At 45.0% G+C, this 18,167-nt stretch overlaps 1 protein-coding gene across 1 annotated transcript in view; it reads left to right on the top strand.

Moving 5' to 3' along the window:
• LOC106570222 (RNA polymerase II subunit A C-terminal domain phosphatase) overlaps positions 1-17,194 on the top strand; it is a 116,296-nt gene extending 99,102 nt beyond the window's left edge. The window contains exon 13 of the mRNA XM_014142316.3: positions 14,616-17,194. Coding sequence (XP_013997791.1) covers positions 14,616-14,781 — 166 coding nt within the window. The 3' untranslated portion in view covers positions 14,782-17,194. The remainder of the gene's footprint in view (positions 1-14,615) is intronic.
• Positions 17,195-18,167: the final 973 nt, after the last annotated feature.

Genomic DNA, 18,167 nt, shown 5'->3' with positions numbered 1-18,167 from the left:
CAGAGACCAAAACAAATCTTTAATATGTTCAGGAGAACGTCAAGAGGCTGAGCTGATAAATGAATGAACAAGGTTTGGTCCGGTCAAACTCAATGAATAAATAATGAGTCATTAAAGATAAGGAGCTGACTTGACCCTGGTACTGAACGGTGTTAGACCTGCATCAGGTATAGTGCAATCCTCTGGGCTCAGCTCCCAGGGTAGATCGCAATGGCACCCTATTCCCTAGTGCACTACTTTTGGCCAGTTGTGTTTTGGACACAACCCAGTGAGGAGAAACCACCACATCTGTTAGCGACAGAACTGTGACAGTCCTGCCAGAGATGTCTGTGTCTTCGGAGAGAAAAAAACAGGCATCTGAAAGGAAGCCCGGAGCCTTTAATCTGGTTGTGACGGGGACATGGGAGGGCTAAGGGACTGGAGGGACAGCGGAGCAGGAGATAGTGACACTCATGTGAGGACACACTGGTGACTCCACACACATCTCTCACGTTCAGCTGAGACTGAGATGGCTTTGCTTTGGCACCTTCAGCAGTTTTTCACTGAGTTCGTTCTGTGATGGTCATCGACGCAACAACTTTGTGGGGAAAGAGAAAGCACTTGGGTAAAAAAAAAATGTCTGGGATGAATGTTTTTATTATGTGGGTGCGTGTTGTCGTGCTGTTTTGCATTTCTGTGTTTTTCATTCCCCTGCTCCTGTATTGAAACAGTGATTGTGGTTTCAGCATGGTTAAGCAAAGCTCCCCAACTCATCCCTCACAACTTGTCCCCTCCTTCTCCTCGCCAAATTACCTTCTTTCATCTTCCTCTGTGTGGCTCTTTAATTAGGTTACAGAAAGAGCCAGGCCCTATGGGCTTGAGCAAAAGTAGTGCACTATAAAGGGAATATGGTGCCATTTGGGACCCAGTGTTGATAGAACTACTTCCTGCATGGTATTAGTGTGTTTTAATATGGTGACTAGTGAGAGGAACTGCTGGTGCACTGTGATAAGTTCTGCATTTTCCATTTGCACTGGCAATACATCTTAGCAGATGAAGAGCCTCCATTTTCTCTTTAGACTCTGGTGTCCTTGAAAAGATTCCATTTGTCTCTTTCTCCCCTTCCTCTCTGTATTGTCTTTCCTCTTTCTTTTTCCCCTTAACTTTTTCTCGCTCTCTCCCTCACTCACACACGCCACAGGCCACACCACACACACGTCTTTGTCCTCCTTTCTCATTCCCTGGATCTCTCTCTCTCTCTCTCTCTCTCTCTCTCTCTCTCTCTCTCTCTCTCTCTCTCTCTCTCTCTCTCTCTCTCTCTCTAAGCAGTGTCAAACTCTGAGCTGTCAGATGTGTTCTCAAGAACAGCTCGGAGCTGCTTGAAGTCTCTGCTGTCGTGTCGGGGCTTCCCCCACACTTCCTTTTACTCTTTCTTTCTCTTTCTTTCTCTATTCCCTCGTCTCGCTCTCTGATGCTCTCTCTCCTCACTTACTCACTCACAGACGCACACACCTCTCTCTCTCGCTCTTTCCTTCTGTAACATCATCACCATCTCTTCCTCTGTATTGTGTAAACTGCATATACTTTGAAGAGACCGATTCACAGACAGAGAGAGAAAATGGAGTTGTATCTAGTCTTTTTTTGGGGGGGGGGGGTATTTAGCACAGTCTTTAGCGTTTGGCACCTACCTCTTTTCCTCTGCACTACCCATCTCTCTCTCTCCTCTTCTCCCCCTTTCTCATCTCCTCTTATCCCCTTTCATCTCTGCTGGTGTTTCCCCTTAGCGTCTCCCTGCGCCACAGGATTGTGGGAAGAGTTTGGAGCCCAGGAGACTCACACAGAGCTGCTACTGCTGCCTGCTCCTAACTACTGGCTGCCCTGCCCTTATCTGTGGGGGAAAATACCCAACACAGAAACACTGGGTTGTCTACTGCTGCAACACGCCAGCTTCTGCAATACCTTCCCCAGCTCATCTAGTCTTATCCGCAATATGTAGGCTGTGTTGGTGTTGTCTGGACTGTCTGTGTGACTAAAATACACGGCTCTGAGACCAGCCGGAGCGCTTCAGGTCATCTTTATCCTCCCAATCCTGTTTTCTCATCTCATTGTGTGCCATTCATATCAGTTACCATCACACTAACACCAGTGTGTGGAGGTGGAATGGCCTGGTGTGGCCTACGGCTGTTAGTTCACCGTCAGTGGGCTGGGGAGCATGTCCTATTGACGCCCTGAATATAATCACCACACACACACACACACACACACACACACACACACACACACACCACACACACACACACACAAACTGCCTCAGGGGGCACACCGCCTCATCACAACCCACAGATGATAGCATTAGGAAGTGATTTCGGATGTGCCTTGTGTCCGTAACACCAGGTAATTAGAGAAAGTTGATTGTCTTCTGTTCTGAATCATCCATGCATGAAGCAGTGTCTGACAGTATGTTAATTAAATCAACCAGACCATAATGATATTGACATGTGGGACAGACACGTGTTCAGCCGATTTACATTCAGTTGAATGCTGACTTGATCACTTAGGTCGAGAAAGCAATCTTTCTAACGGTGGTCATTTAAAGATGCATGTCATGCAGAATGAGTTGTAAACAGTTCTGTAAATTACCATGATAATAGCAAGCTATTTCTATTCAAGTGTTCATTTGACAGTCTGGTCTTGTGGTCTCTCTAAGGCCATTACAGAAAACTTCATATGTCTAACCTCTCTCTCTGGGCTGAGAGCCAATCAATAGTTTAGCCTTTTAGCCAAGCGTGCTCCTTTCAGCATTCACCACAGATCTGCAGCGGGACTGCTAGAATACATCATTTCTCTCCCTGGATAAAAACGTTGAATTCGATAGAGTTGGTGCTCTGAGAGTAAGTGCTTCGAGGAAATGTGAAGAATCCACTTGTGGCCGGTTTGGCCCCTGCTGCTACTACATTACATAGTGATTTCTAGGAGTTCGATAGTGTTAGGCCAGATGATGTTTACAACAACTTTGATGTAGATGTTTCTCTCTGAGTCTCTTCTTCCCCGAGCTGAGTGATTTCAGAAACACCTCAGACCAGTTGTTCTGTTATTGGCTGATCTCAGAGGTTCTAATGAGAACATGCAAATGAAGGAGCTGTTTCAGAAGGTTCCGTCATCTCAGTGTCGTAGCGGAGTCTAGCAGGGTCTGAGAGGAATCATGGGAAAGTCTCCGTTTAGAGAGTTAGTTAACCCTGCTGCAGCACAGCAGGCTGTGGGACTAGACCAGACAGACCGACAAAGAGAGATCTGTCCTCCACCTCTTCTCTCCATTCTCTTTCTCCCCCGCCCCCCTCCCTCTCTGGTTCTTTCTTTCCTTCTCTCTCTCTCTCTGGTTCTTTTTCTGTCCTTCTCTCTCTCTCTCTGGTTCTTTTTCTGTCCTTCTCTCTCTCTCTGGTTCTCTTTCTTTCCTTCTCTCTCTCTCTCTGGTTCTCTTTCTTTCCTTCTCTCTCTCTCTCTGGTTCTCTTTCTTTCCTTCTCTCTCTCTCTCTCGGTTCTCTTTCTTTCCTTCTCTCTCTCTCTCTCTGGTTCTTTTTCTGTCCTTCTCTCTCTCTCTCTGGTTCTTTTTCTGTCCTTCTCTCTCTCTCTGGTTCTTTCTTTCCTTCTCTCTCACTCTGCCTCTTTCTGCCTCTCTTGCTCTCCATCTCTCATAAATATATATATGAATAGAAACCCTAGGGTCTTTTTAATAGAATCTTCCTACTCAGTCATCTCCCTAAGTTGATATAGTGTATGTAATACAGAGGAAAGAGACATTTTGTTCAACTGAATTGAAGTCTCTCTGCTCTGCCTGGACAGCATCCTCAGAGGAACCAGAGTTAGACTTTAGCTCCTAGCCTTTCATTGGACCTTCAGATGAACAGAATACTGGACTTTTAACCGTAGCCACTCCACACTTTCTCCACGCGTTGCAGGCAGTTGGAGCTGAATACCAGTGTTCCTGAGGGCTACTTAAGGAGTACTTGAAGCCCCAAGCTCCTCGCTAATTTGAGACGATAATGATGAGAAAGGGATAGGAAGGAAAAGGGAGAGAAGGATGATCCGAAGGTAGAAAATGCAATATTGTCTAATGAAACAAAGTACATTCCTGATTAAAAACCTGATTAATTGATGAGTTTGTTTTAAAGGGTGAGATGGTGTGTGTGTGTGTGTGTGTGTGTGTGTGTGTGTGTGTGTGTGTGTGTGTGTGTGTGTGTGTGTGTGTGTGTGTGTGTGTGTGTGTGTGTGTGTGTGTGTGTGTGTGTGTGTGTGTGTGTGTGTGTGTGTGTGTGTGTGTTGTATTAATAGCCATGGTGCTTGTGTCTGAGATTGGTTGTAATCATGTGGAGAGGAGAGCAGTGAAGGAACTCCCCGCTGCTGCTGACACACACACACACACAGCCTGCCCCTGAGTTGGACTATTAATGTAGAGCTGTTACACAAATAAACACACACAAACTCTCACACACAAATAAACACACACACACATTCTTCGCTGTCAGCAGCCAGCCTTCACTGTTGAGATCAGTTTGATCACTCCACTTCTCAGATGACAGCCTGCTGAGATGGCCCTGTTTTGATACGACAACCATAATAAAACGTAATGTAACTGCTGTGATAACACAAATACAATACTAGATATAATTCAACTCTGCTCTTAGCCACAACATGACCTTGCTATTACCTCCTAATATGTGTTCTATGGTGACAAACCAAACAGCCTGATGCCAGTAAGTCATTCAGTTGGAAGCATGACAAGACTATTCCATAGTTAGGCCTACACCATTAGGCGACACCTGAAGGTTCAGTATAGAGAGACAGTAATGTTTCACACAGCAGGCTACTGTACTAGACCTGGGCTGCCATTTTAGGAGCTTTTCCTAAACTAAAGTTAGATGACCTCTGACCTTTAACAGTAGAACTGCTGGGCTTCTCAGGAGCTTATGGATCAAATTCATCTACTGTGTTATAAACCTAAATAAATACCATCGTAAAAACTACTGCAACATGTATTTTAGTTTTTCTTGTAATAAAAACACCAGATTGTAACACATTTTATAAATATTATTTGTAGGTTAGATTATTAATAGTAATAGAATCCAGTAACGGTTTCTTTTCACAAAGTAAAAAGGATATCAACCCACAAGCGCGCACGGTCAAATGATTTGCCGTAAACATAAGCACCAACGCTTGATAAATAATGCAAAACACAAATATAAAAGATGAATTGCATAAAGAAACCTTTGAGGAAATATATAATTGAAATGATATAGAAAGAAGTCGTTCCCGCTTTATTTGAAGAGCATCTTATGGGCTTCATAAGCACTACATAGATGCTTTACAAATCACCATATATCATGCTCTCTGAAGATTCATAATGTGTCATAACTGTGTGACATAACACATTTATTTGTTCACATTTATTAAACCTATATAGAGCATGAAATATGTTTATAGATTTGTGTCCCATTTTATGTAGTGCTTATGAAGCCTATATGATTGCTATAGGAAGTCTTCATAAGATGCACATCAAATAAAGCGGGACCGAAGAGTCAGTTGTTGATGTACAAAAGTGATTTGTTGATACATGTAGGCTACGGATACGTTTTGTATTTGCCTACTCTACAGGCCTGAAACGCATTGAAAACACCACAATGTCATACATTAGATTTTTTTTTTTAAAGGTAGATTAGTTGTAGTAGTAGTAGTAGTAGTAGTAGTAGTAGTAGTAGTAGTAGTATGCGCAATAAAGGTAGTAATATAGATAAGAAATAAAACGTGTGAGGGAAGAGAAAAGGAACACTTATATACAGGTAGGTCAGTGCCAGTACTTTTATTCCAGTGTGCAGCGGTACTGGAGGGATTGTAAACAGGGGTAAAAGTGGCTGGTAGCAGAATGAATACCAATTTAAATTTGATCCACCTGAGCGTGTCTGACCACAAGTCAAATGTTTGATGGATCCTTGTTGTCGTTTTCTAATGCCTCTTAAGGGGAGAAGGTAATCAGATTACATTATTGAGTTTAGGTAATCCAAAAGTTACCTTACTGATTACTATTTTGGACAGGTAACTGTAACAGATTATATTTAGAAAGTAACCTAACCAACCACAAGTAAGTAATTAAGTCCAGTAACAGCTTTTTTGTTGATAAATTCAAAGGAAAAGAGTTTTGTCAACCCACAAGGCGTGTGGTCAAATAATTTGCCGTGAACATAAGCTCCACCACTTGTGGTTCATATGGTGCACCACAAAATCAAACGGCAGTGGGCGTCGGCCTTCGGCGGTTCTAGTTTTAATGAACACACTAATCAAGAGTGTTGCTGCTCTGTGGGGGGGAGGGGGTTGGTGAGACGGTTAGGGGGACAAACTGACAGAAGACCACTAATGAGAGAGCCCCCTTCTCTCTGTGGAGGTGTGTGTGTGATGTAATCCTACTGTACACGCTCCCCTACCTACCTCATTAGCATCATGCTAACGAGCCCTCTGCTGCGGAGGTGTCACTGGGGGGAGAGGGGAGATGTCATAGAGCTTGGGGTGGAGGAGGGGAGATGTCATAGAGCTAGGGGTGGAGGAGGGGAGATGTCATAGAGCTAGGGGTGGAGGAGGGGAGATGTCATAGAGCTAGGGGTGGAGGAGGGGAGATGTCATAGAGCTAGGGGTGGAGGAGGGGAGATGTCATAGAGCTAGGGGTGGAGGAGGGGAGATGTCATAGAGCTAGGGGTGGACGAGGGGAGATGTCATAGAGCTAGGGGTGGACGAGGGGAGATGTCATAGAGCTAGGGGTGGAGGAGGGGAGATGTCATAGAGCTAGGGGTGGAGGAGGGGAGATGTCATAGAGCTAGGGGTGGAGGAGGGGAGATGTCATAGAGCTAGGGGTGGAGGAGGGGAGATGTCATAGGGCTAGGGGTGGAGGAGGGGAGATGTCATAGAGCTAGGGGTGGAGGAGGGGAGATGTCATAGAGCTAGGGGTGGAGGAGGGGAGATGTCATAGAGCTAGGGGTGGAGGAGGGGGGGATGTCATAGAGCTAGGGGTGGAGGAGGGGAGATGTCATAGAGCTAGGGGTGGAGGAGGGGAGATGTCATAGAGCTAGGGGTGGAGGAGGGGAGATGTCATAGAGCTAGGGGTGGAGGAGGGGGGGATGTCATAGAGCTAGGGGTGGAGGAGGGGAGATGTCATAGAGCTAGGGGTGGAGGAGGGGAGATGTCATAGAGCTAGGGGGGATGTCATTGAGCTAGGGGGGATGTCATAGAGCTAGGGGTGGAGGAGGGGAGATGTCATAGAGCTAGGGGTGGAGGAGGGGAGATGTCATAGAGCTAGGGGTGGAGGAGGGGAGATGTCATAGAGCTAGGGGTGGAGGAGGGGAGATGTCATAGAGCTAGGGGTGGAGGAAGGGAGATGTCATAGAGCTAGGGGTGGAGGAGGGGAGATGTCATAGAGCTAGGGGTGGAGGAGGGGAGATGTCATAGAGCTAGGGGTGGAGGAGGGGAGATGTCATAGAGCTAGGGGTGGAGGAGTGAGATGTCATAGAGCTAGGGGTGGAGGAGTGAGATGTCATAGAGCTAGGGGTGGAGGAGGGGAGATGTCATAGAGCTAGGGGTGGAGGAGGGGAGATGTCATAGAGCTAGGGGTGGAGGAGGGGAGATGTCATAGAGCTAGGGGTGGAGGAGGGGAGATGTCATAGAGCTAGGGGTGGAGGAGTGAGATGTCATAGAGCTAGGGGTGGAGGAGGGGAGATGTCATAGAGCTAGGGGTGGAGGAGGAGAGATGTCATAGAGCTAGGGGTGGACGAGGGGAGATGTCATAGAGCTAGGGGTGGAGGAGGGGAGATGTCATAGAGCTAGGGGTGGAGGAGGGGAGATGTCATAGAGCTAGGGGTGGACGAGGGGAGATGTCATAGAGCTAGGGGTGGACGAGGGGAGATGTCATAGAGCTAGGGGTGGAGGAGGGGAGATGTCATAGAGCTAGGGGTGGAGGAGGGGAGATGTCATAGAGCTAGGGGTGGAGGAGGGGAGATGTCATAGAGCTAGGGGTGGAGGAGGGGAGATGTCATAGAGCTAGGGGTGGAGGAGGGGAGATGTCATAGAGCTAGGGGTGGAGGAGGGGAGATGTCATAGGGCTAGGGGTGGAGGAGGGGAGATGTCATAGAGCTAGGGGTGGAGGAGGGGAGATGTCATAGAGCTAGGGGTGGAGGAGGGGAGATGTCATAGAGCTAGGGGTGGAGGAGGGGAGATGTCATAGAGCTAGGGGGGAGGAGGGGAGATGTCATAGAGCTAGGGGTGGAGGAGGGGAGATGTCATAGAGCTAGGGGGGAGGAGGGGGGGATGTCATAGAGCAAGGGGTGGAGGAGGGGGGATGTCATAGAGCTAGGGGTGGAGGAGGGGGGATGTCATAGAGCTAGGGGTGGAGGAGGGGGGGATGTCATAGAGCAAGGGGTGGAGGAGGGGGATGTCATAGAGCTAGGGGTGGAGGAGGGGGGGTGTCATAGAGCTAGGGGTGGAGGAAGGGAGATGTCATAGAGCTAGGGGTGGAGGAGGGGAGATGTCATAGAGCTAGGGGTGGAGGAGGGGAGATGTCATAGAGCTAGGGGTGGAGGAGGGGAGATGTCATAGAGCTAGGGGTGGAGGAGGGGAGATGTCATAGAGCTAGGGGTGGAGGAGGGGAGATGTCATAGAGCTAGGGGGGGATGTCATAGAGCTAGGGGTGGAGGAGGGGAGATGTCATAGAGCTAGGGGTGGAGGAGGGGAGATGTCATAGAGCTAGGGGTGGAGGAGGGGGGGATGTCATAGAGCTAGGGGTGGAGGAGGGGAGATGTCATAGAGCTAGGGGTGGAGGAGGGGAGATGTCATAGAGCTAGGGGGGGGATGTCATAGAGCTAGGGGTGGAGGAGGGGAGATGTCATAGAGCTAGGGGTGGAGGAGGGGAGATGTCATAGAGCTAGGGGTGGAGGAGGGGGGGATGTCATAGAGCTAGGGGTGGAGGAGGGGGGGGTGTCATAGAGCTAGGGGTGGAGGAGGGGGGGATGTCATAGAGCTAGGGGTGGAGGAGGGGAGATGTCATAGAGCTAGGGGTGGAGGAGGGGAGATGTCATAGAGCTAGGGGTGGAGGAGGGGGGATGTCATAGAGCTAGGGGTGGAGGAGGGGGGGATGTCATAGAGCTAGGGGTGGAGGAGGGGGGGATGTCATAGAGCTAGGGGTGGAGGAGGGGGGGATGTCATAGAGCTAGGGGTGGAGGAGGGGGGGATGTCATAGAGCTAGGGGTGGAGGAGGGGAGATGTCATAGAGCTAGGGGTGGAGGAGGGGGGGATGTCATAGAGCTAGGGGTGGAGGAGGGGGAGATGTCATAGAGCTAGGGGGGATGTCATAGAGCTAGGGTGGAGGGGGGAGATGTCATAGAGCTAGGGGTGGAGGAGGGGAGATGTCATAGAGCTAGGGGTGGAGGAGGGGAGATGTCATAGAGCTAGGGGGATGTCATAGAGCTAGGGGTGGAGGAGGGGGGGATGTCATAGAGCTAGGGGTGGAGGAGGGGAGATGTCATAGAGCTAGGGGTGGAGGAGGGGGGATGTCATAGAGCTAGGGGTGGAGGAGGGGGGGATGTCATAGAGCTAGGGGTGGAGGAGGGGGGATGTCATAGAGCTAGGGGTGGAGGAGGGGAGATGTCATAGAGCTAGGGGTGGAGGAGGGAGATGTCATAGAGCTAGGGGTGGAGGAGGGGAGATGTCATAGAGCTAGGGGTGGAGGAGGGGAGATGTCATAGAGCTAGGGGTGGAGGAGTTGAGCTGTCATAGAGCTAGGAGTGGAGGAGGAGAGGTGGGCATGTTGAACCCTTCACCCCCCTGGAGGGAGTCCCTTGGTCTCTTGAATACATGTCCTATCCTCTCTCTGTTTGGTTTCACCTCTCTCAATTCAAGGGGCTTTATTGGCATGGGAAACCTATTTTAACATTGCCAAAGCAAGTGAAATAAACAAAAAGTGAACCCTAAATATTACACTCACACAAGTTCCAAAACAATAGACATTTCAAATGTCATATTCTGTCTATATATACAGTGTTATTACAATGTGCAAATAGTTCAAGTAAAAAAGGGAAAACAAATAAACATAAATGTGGGTTGTAATTTACACTGGTTGCCCTTTTCTTGTGGCAACAGTTCACAAATATTGCTGCTGCGATTGCACACTGTGGTATTTCACCCAATAGATATGGGAGTTTATCAAAATTGGATTTGTTTTTGAATTCTTTGTGGGTCTGTGAAAATCTGAAGGAAATATGTGCCTCTAATATATCATATATTTGTTAGGAGGTTGGGAAATGCAGCTCAGTTTCCACCTCATTTTGTGGGCAGTGTACGCACAGCCTGTCTTCTCTTGAGAGCCAGGTCTGCCTACGGCAATCTTTCTCAATTACAAGGCTATGCTCACTGAGTCTGTACATTGTTTTGGGTCAGTCACAGGGGTCCGGTATTCTGCCACTGTGTACTCTCTGTTTTGGGCCAAATAGCGTTCTAATTTGCTCCGTTTTTTTGTTCATTCTTTCCAATGTGTCAAGTAATTATATTTTGGTTTTCTCATGATTTGTTTGGGTCGAATTGTGTTGTTGTCCTGGGGCTCTGTGGGGTTTGTGTTTGTGAACAGAGCCCCAGGACCAGCTTGCTTAGGGTACTCTTCTCCAGGTTCATCTCTCTGTAGGTGTTGGCTTTATGGAAGGTTTGGGAATCACTTCCTTTTAGGCAGTTATAGAATTTAACAGATCTTTTCTGGATTTTGATAATTAGAGGGTATCGGCCTCTTATTATTCCTGTTACATTGCACAACCTTCAGTGTTATTTCATAATTACGTACAATTCTGGCAAATTAGTTCGCAACGAGCCAGGCGGCCCAAACTGTTGAATATACCCTGACTGCGTGCAATGTAAAATGACACAATTTCCCTAGTTTAATATTGCCTGCTAACCTGGATTTCTTTTAGCTAAATATGCAGGTTTAAAAATATATATACTTCTGTGTATTGATTTTGAGAAAGGCATTGATGTTTATGGTTAGGTACAGTCGTGCAACGATTGTGCTTTTTTCGCAAATGCGCTTTTGTTAAATATATAAAATATACCCTGACTCTGTTGCAAGAGCAATTACACATTTTCCCTAGTTAAAAGAAATTCATGTTAGCAGGCAATATTAACTAAATATGCAGGTTTAAAAATATACACTTGTGTATTGATTTTAAGAAAGGCATTGATGTTTATGGTTGGAGCAACGTGTAACTAAGCGATTATATGCAACGCAGGACAGGCTAGATAAACTAGTAATATCATCAACCATGTGTAATTAACTAGTGATTATGATTGATTGTTTTTTATAAGATAAGTTTAATGCTAGCTAGCAACTTACCTTGGCTTCTTACTGCATTCGCGTAACCTCGTGGAGTGCAATGTAAAGCAGGTGGTTAGAGCGTTGGACTAGTTAACCGTAAGATTGCAAGATTGAATCCCTGAGCTGACAAGGTAAAAATCTGTCGTTCTGCCCCTAAACAAGGCAGTTAACCCACCATTCCTAGGCCGTCATTGAAAATAAGAATGTGTTCTTAACTGACTTGCCTAGTTAAATAAAGGTCTAAAAAAAATATATATATAAAATCGGCCAAATCGGCGTCCAAAAATACCGATTTCCGATTGATATGAAAACTTGAAATCGGCCCTAATTAATCGGCCATTCTGATTAATCGGTCGAGCTCTAATTTAGTTAATATTGCCTGCTAACATGAAATTGTCACATCTCTAGCGTTTATTGCACGCAGAGTCATGGTATATGCAACAGTTTGGGCCGCCTGGCTCGTTGCGAACTAATTTGCCAGAATTGTACGTAATTATGGCATAACATTGAAGGTTTGGCAATGTAACAGGAATATTTAGACTTAGGGATGCCACCCGTTAGATAAAATACGGAACGGTTCCCTATTTCACTGACAGGAAAAACTTTTTGTTTTCGAGATGATAGTTTCCGGATTCGACCATATTAATGACCAAAGGCACGTGTGTGTTATTATGTTATAATTAAGTCTATGATTTGATAGAGCAGTCTGACTGAGCGGTGGTAGGCAGCAGCAGGCTCGTAAGCATTCATTTAAAACAGCACTTTCGTGCGTTTTGCCAGCAGCCCTTCGCAATGCATTGCGCTATTTATGACTTCAAGCCTATCAACTCCCAAGATTAGGCTGGTGTAACCGATGTGAAATGGCTAGCTAGTTAGCCGGGTGCGCGCTAATAGCGTTTCAAACGTCACTCGCTCTGAGACTTGGAGTAGTTGTTTCCCCTTGCTCTACATGGGTAACGCTGCTTCGAGGGTGGCTTTTGTCGATGTGTTCCTGGTTCAAGCCCAGGGAGGAGCGAGCAGAGGGACGGAAGCTATACTGTTACACTGGCAATACTAAAGTGCCTATAAGAACATCCAATAGTCAAAGGTATATGAAATACAAATCGTAGAGAGAGAAATAGTCCTATAATAACTACAACCTAAAACATCTTACCTGGGAATATTGAAGACTCATGTTAAAAGGAACCACCAGCTTTCATATGTTCTCATGTTCTGAGCAAGGAACTTAAACGTTAGCTTTTTTACATAGCACATATTGCACTTTTACTTTCTCCAACACTTTGTTTTTGCATTATTTAAACCAAACTGAACATGTTTCATTATTTATTTGAGGCTAAATAGATTTTATTGATGTATTATATTAAGTTAAAATAAGTGTTAATTCAGTATTGTTGTAATTGTCATTATTACAAATAAATAAATAACAAAATTGGCCGATTAATCGGTATCGGCCTTTTTGGTACTCCAATAATCGGTATCGGTGTTGAAAAATCATAATCGGTCAACCTCTAAACTAAATATGCAGGTTTAAAAATATATACTTGTTTATTGATTTTAAAGAAAGGCATTGATGTTTATGGTTGGGTACATTGGTGCAACGACTGCTTTTTTCGCAAATGAGCTTGTTAAATCATCACCCGTTTGGCGAAGTAGGCTGTGATTCAATGATAAATTAACAGGCACCGCATCGATTATATGCGGTGCCTGTTAGATAAACTAGTAATATCATCAACCATCTGTAGTTAACTAGTGATTATGTTAAGATTGATCGTTTTTTATAAGATAAGTTTAATGCTAGCTAGCAACTTACCTTGGCTTCTTGCTGCCCTCGCGTAACAGGTAGTCAGCCTGCCATGCAGGCTCCTCGTGGAGTGCAATGTAAGGCAGGTGGTTAGAGCGTTGGACTAGTAACCGGAAGGTTGCAAAAACGAATCCCAGAATCCCCCCTGAACAAGGCAGTTAACCCCCGTTCCTAGGCTGTCATTGAAAATAAGAATGTGTTCTTAATCTGACTTGCCTAGTTAAATAAAGGTGGGGGGAGAAAAAAAATCGGCAAATCGGTGGCCAAAAATACTGATTACCGATTGTTATGAAAACTTGAAATCGGCCCTAATTAATCGGCCATTCCGATTAATCGGTCGACCTCTAGTGTCTAGTGTTGTTTTCGTGTGGTTTAGGCCACGACCATTACAGTAGGTATGAGCAGAGCATGTTGAGCATCTGATACATACCTCTTAGGTTGCAGGATGGGGCTTGGGCAGTGTATTAGTGGAGGTTGGGCCTGTTGCTCTGCTCACAGCCTGGGCATATGTCCTGCTGTCATATTGAGGTCCTTGATGCAGGGGCGGGGGGCCAGAAGGGGCATAGGTCTGATCTGGGGGGGGGCTGTATAGGGTGTGGCCAGGGTTTGTTTGGGGTGGTCTCAGCTGGTTGGGGTGTGGCTGGTGATGCTGTGGTCTGGGTGTAGGCTCTCTTGCCGTGGGATCTCTCGATGCTGGTCCTTCGGGAGGGTGTCTCGCTGGTCTGGGCAGGGTGTACGTTGCTCTGTTGCTCCTGTGTGAGGTGCTGGGGCTGCATCAGTCTCTCGCTCTGTCTGTCTGTCGCTCTGTCTATCGCTCTCTCTCCTTTAACTGGAATAGAAAGGAAAGGCTGATGTATCACATGCCGTGTGCTCTCTCTGTGACTTTCTCTCTATTACTGCCTCTTTTTCTCTCTCTGTATTTCTCAGCCTTTTGTGAATGGCGTCGGCTGGGGGAGAATAGAACTAGAGCAGCAGTAACTAGACAGCTCCAGTAGAATAAGACTAGCTGCAGCTCTGTGGAGAACAGAGGAGTCGTACCGTCTCATTACATCAGACTGTTCTCAGGGGTGTTACTGTTAGAGCAGTCTTGTGTGGAACAAGGCAAATGATGAATCTTCAATATAGTGGTGAGACCTTTTCATGTTGGACAGGGATATAGGAGATTTGGTACATCAGTAACACCCTGTTCTGTCTGAATAGCGTTGTGATGGTTACCAAAGACCCCCACATGGCTGTAATACTGTTCAGTTTTCATATCTGGTTGTTTCCTCAACATTGTTGCTGTTGTGTATTGCTCTTTCTGGTAATGGCTAAATGACATGCCTTCAGTATGATCTATACCCATTACGTAACGTCATATTAGGAGACCATTCCGTTTGTGTCAATAGCAGTAAGTGTCAAGACAAAAGGTTTTACTCATCAACCATTCTCTCCCTCTCTCTCCAGGGGACAGAAGCGCAAGCTTGCTGAGGCCGAGGAGGAGGAAGTGGAGGAAGAGGGGGAGTCGGCGGACGAGTCCACCAAGGATTCTAATGAGGAAGAGGAAGGAAGCAGCTCAGAGGCTGATGAGATGGCCGCTGCCCTGGATGCGGAGCTCAACGACTTCATTTGACAAGGATGAATTTGATTGGACAAATGAACTGGGCATTTGATTGGACGTTTGTGAAAGAGTGTGAGGCATCGAAGTTACCCCAGCAGATTTACATCCAGGTGGTGCCTGAATCTTTGTCTCTACGCTGTGTGCCTGTGTGTGTGTGGATGTGTTTTAACGAGGTTGAATGTGTTGTACAGAATGAAAAGGTAGGTTAGTACAGTAGGAAAACGTCGGTGTGTAAATATAGTTGTAGATCATTGTTAGGGTTAATGTAGAAACTTTCGACAGTTGTTTTATTGTAAGATAAAAATAGGAGAGATTTTGGCTAATTTAGTATTACTTGAGTTTGTTTTCATATTAAGACTTTTATATAAATTCAACAAATTACTTAATTCATTGGTCGTATGATGCCAAAGAGTTTGAACTAGGCCAATCAGAGCCTGCAGCTAAACATTTTACTCTGACGTCACATCCTGTGTTCCTATTTCCTGTTGTTTTTTAGGGGTTAATCATTAAAATATTGTTACCAGCAGAATGACTAAGACGCCTGAATGTGTCCCATTGGATCTTTTCCTCTCTGTTGTTCTTCTTTACCGTGGCGTTGGTACCAGAGACATATATAGAGATCGATATGTATGTATGACTCTGGTTGGTACCTTTTAGGAAGTCAACTGAGCTATATCTGAGACAAACACCCAGGATGCACTGCAATATCAACATCTTCATTTTACAACCATTAGTTATCACCAGTTTATCTTCTGACTGGCCTGGCTGAAAGCTCAAAGCAGGAAGTATATAAGCTACACTGTGGCGGCAGTCCTGGCTCTACCAATGAGCTGTGCTGGTCCTCCTGGCTCCTCCAATGAGCAGTGCCAGTCCTCCTGGCTCCACCAATGGTCTTGATCAACCTTTCCAACACCAACTTCAAAAGTTACCTGGTCGAGAGAGAGGATGCTAGTGCCCAAAAGGTCATTCTGACATGACTTTCACCATTTTAAAGTACTTAGCTGGGTGGGACTTCCTATGGGTTAAGGAAGGATCACATAATTCCATCCAACTCATCAGTAGGGATCAGCCAATGAATTACACTCGTGAGCAAACATTCCATAACTGCAGGTGGTAGTAAATCGCCAACTTTGGCTTTATACCTGTTCAAACAACACACTCCTGGTGGCAGTATACACCCTTTGTTTTTTTGCTAACTCCTAGAAGAAGAAAATTGACTACTTCAAAATGGAGATGACCTCAATGGTGCTGCCCGTGCTCTCACAGACGCTTTAATGGGCCAGATGCAACTATGGTCGAGACTAATTCACCTGTCAAAGGGTTAGGTTCGAGACCCACCAACCAGGTCACTGTCTCAACCTCCACTCACTGGAGCCTGTGATTGGTGGAGCTATTTGTTTTGCTTTATTACCATTCTTCTTATTAGGTCTTATAGCTACTTCTAGCAGGTGATTTATGTTTTAGCCACTTGCAGAGGCATTGATTTACTAACAGCAAGTGTCCCAGTCTCAACTGCTCTTAGTAGGAACATCGAACGTTCAGGCAGCTGCACAGACACTATGGAGGCTCTAGTTTAGAGCGCCCAGTTAAATTGTGTTTGAGAGTATTGTTAAACTCTAAATGGTTAAATGAGTGAGAAATAGATGTCATTGTTCAATAGTTTGAGTGGGCAACATATACTATCACCTTAAATTGACATGTTGAATTATTTTGACATATATACAATTATTTTATACAGCGCAAATTTCCCTATTGTGGACAGTTTGTGTTGCTACTTTACACAAGCTTGCATTTTCACTCCGTAACATTTTGTGGAATTACACGTCCTTTTTACATCAGATTGGTGATGTTAATATAAAAGTTTATAGTCATCACGATGACGTAAGATAAATTGCTTAAAACAAATAAATATCTTTGGTTTTATACTGTTGATTTTTATCACACGCACTGCCAAGTGCAGGACTTAGAATGCAGAGTTAATTTTCAAATTCTTAAATGCCAGAAATTGGGTCAGTCTCTATAAAAGTAGCTGGCCACACACCAATACATGGATTTGACAGTCAAACTATCACTTAAATAGCATCCAACTGTTGTCACTGTTGATATTTCCTATGACGTGTCGTGAATCATTGAAGTTAACGGAAATTGTGGTTTTCTGCCTTTTCCTTGATGGCAGCCTCCAGAAATGAACACCCGATATTTCAAAGAACAGATGTAAGCCTTCTACAAGTTCTCATCTAACCAAGCATGTACAGTGCCTTGAGAAAATATTCACACCCCTAGACTTGTTCCACATTTTGTGTTCCAGCCTGAATTTAAAATGGATGAAATTGAGATTTTATTTGTCACTGGTCTGCACACAATACCCCATAATGTCAAAGTGGAATTGTTAACAATTGTATTAAAAATGAAAAGCTGAAATGTCTTGAGTCAATATGAGTTGAACTCCTTTGTTATGGCAAGCCTAAAGTTCAGGAGTCAAAATGTGCTTAACAAGTCACATAAGTTAAAATAATAGTGTTTAACATGATTTTTGAATGACTACCTCTTCTCTGTACCCCACACATACAACTATCTGTAAAGTCCCTCAGTCGAGCAGTGAATTTCAAACACAAATTCAACCACAAAGACCAGGTTTTCCAATGCCTCGCAAAGAAGGGCACCTATTGGTAGATGGGTAAAAAAAACAGATATTGAATATCCCTTTGAGCATGGTGAAGTTATTAATTACATTTTGGATGGTCTATCAATACACCCTGTTACTACAAAGATACAGCCGTCCTTCCTAACTCGGTTGCCAGAGAGGAAGGAAAGAGAACTGAGGATGGATCAACAACGTTGAAAGAGTGAATAGAAGGAAGCCTGTACCAAATAAAAATATTACAAAACATTAATCCTGTTTGCAACAAGGCACTAAAGAAATAATGCAAAAAATAAGACAAAGCAATTAACTTTTAGTGCTGAATACAAAGTGTTTTTGGGGGGCAAATCTAATACAACACATTACTGAGTAAGTACCACTCCATATTTTCAAGCATAGTGGTGGCTGCATCATGCTTGTAATCATTAAGGACTGGGGAGTTTTTCAGGATAAAAAAGAAAAATAATTGAGCTAAGCACAGGCAAAGTCCTAGAGGAAAACCTGGTTCAGTCTGCTTTCCACCAGACACTGCGAGATGAATTCACATTTCAGCAGGACAATAACCTACAACACAAGGCCAAATCTACACTGGAGTTGCTTACCAAGAAGACATTGAATGTTCCAGAGTGGCTGAATTACAGTTTTGACTTAAATCTACTGGAAAATGTATGGCAAGATCTGAAAATGGTTGATCAACAACCAATTTGACAGAGCTTGAAGTATTTTGAAAATTATAATGGGCAAATGTTGCACAATC

This window comes from Salmo salar, chromosome 14 (genome assembly GCF_965601325.2).
Source record: "Salmo salar chromosome 14, fSalSal1, whole genome shotgun sequence".
Lineage (NCBI taxonomy): Eukaryota > Metazoa > Chordata > Actinopteri > Salmoniformes > Salmonidae > Salmo > Salmo salar.
The sequence above is the reverse complement of the archived record's forward strand: the minus strand, read 5'-3'. Positions and strand labels throughout refer to the sequence as shown.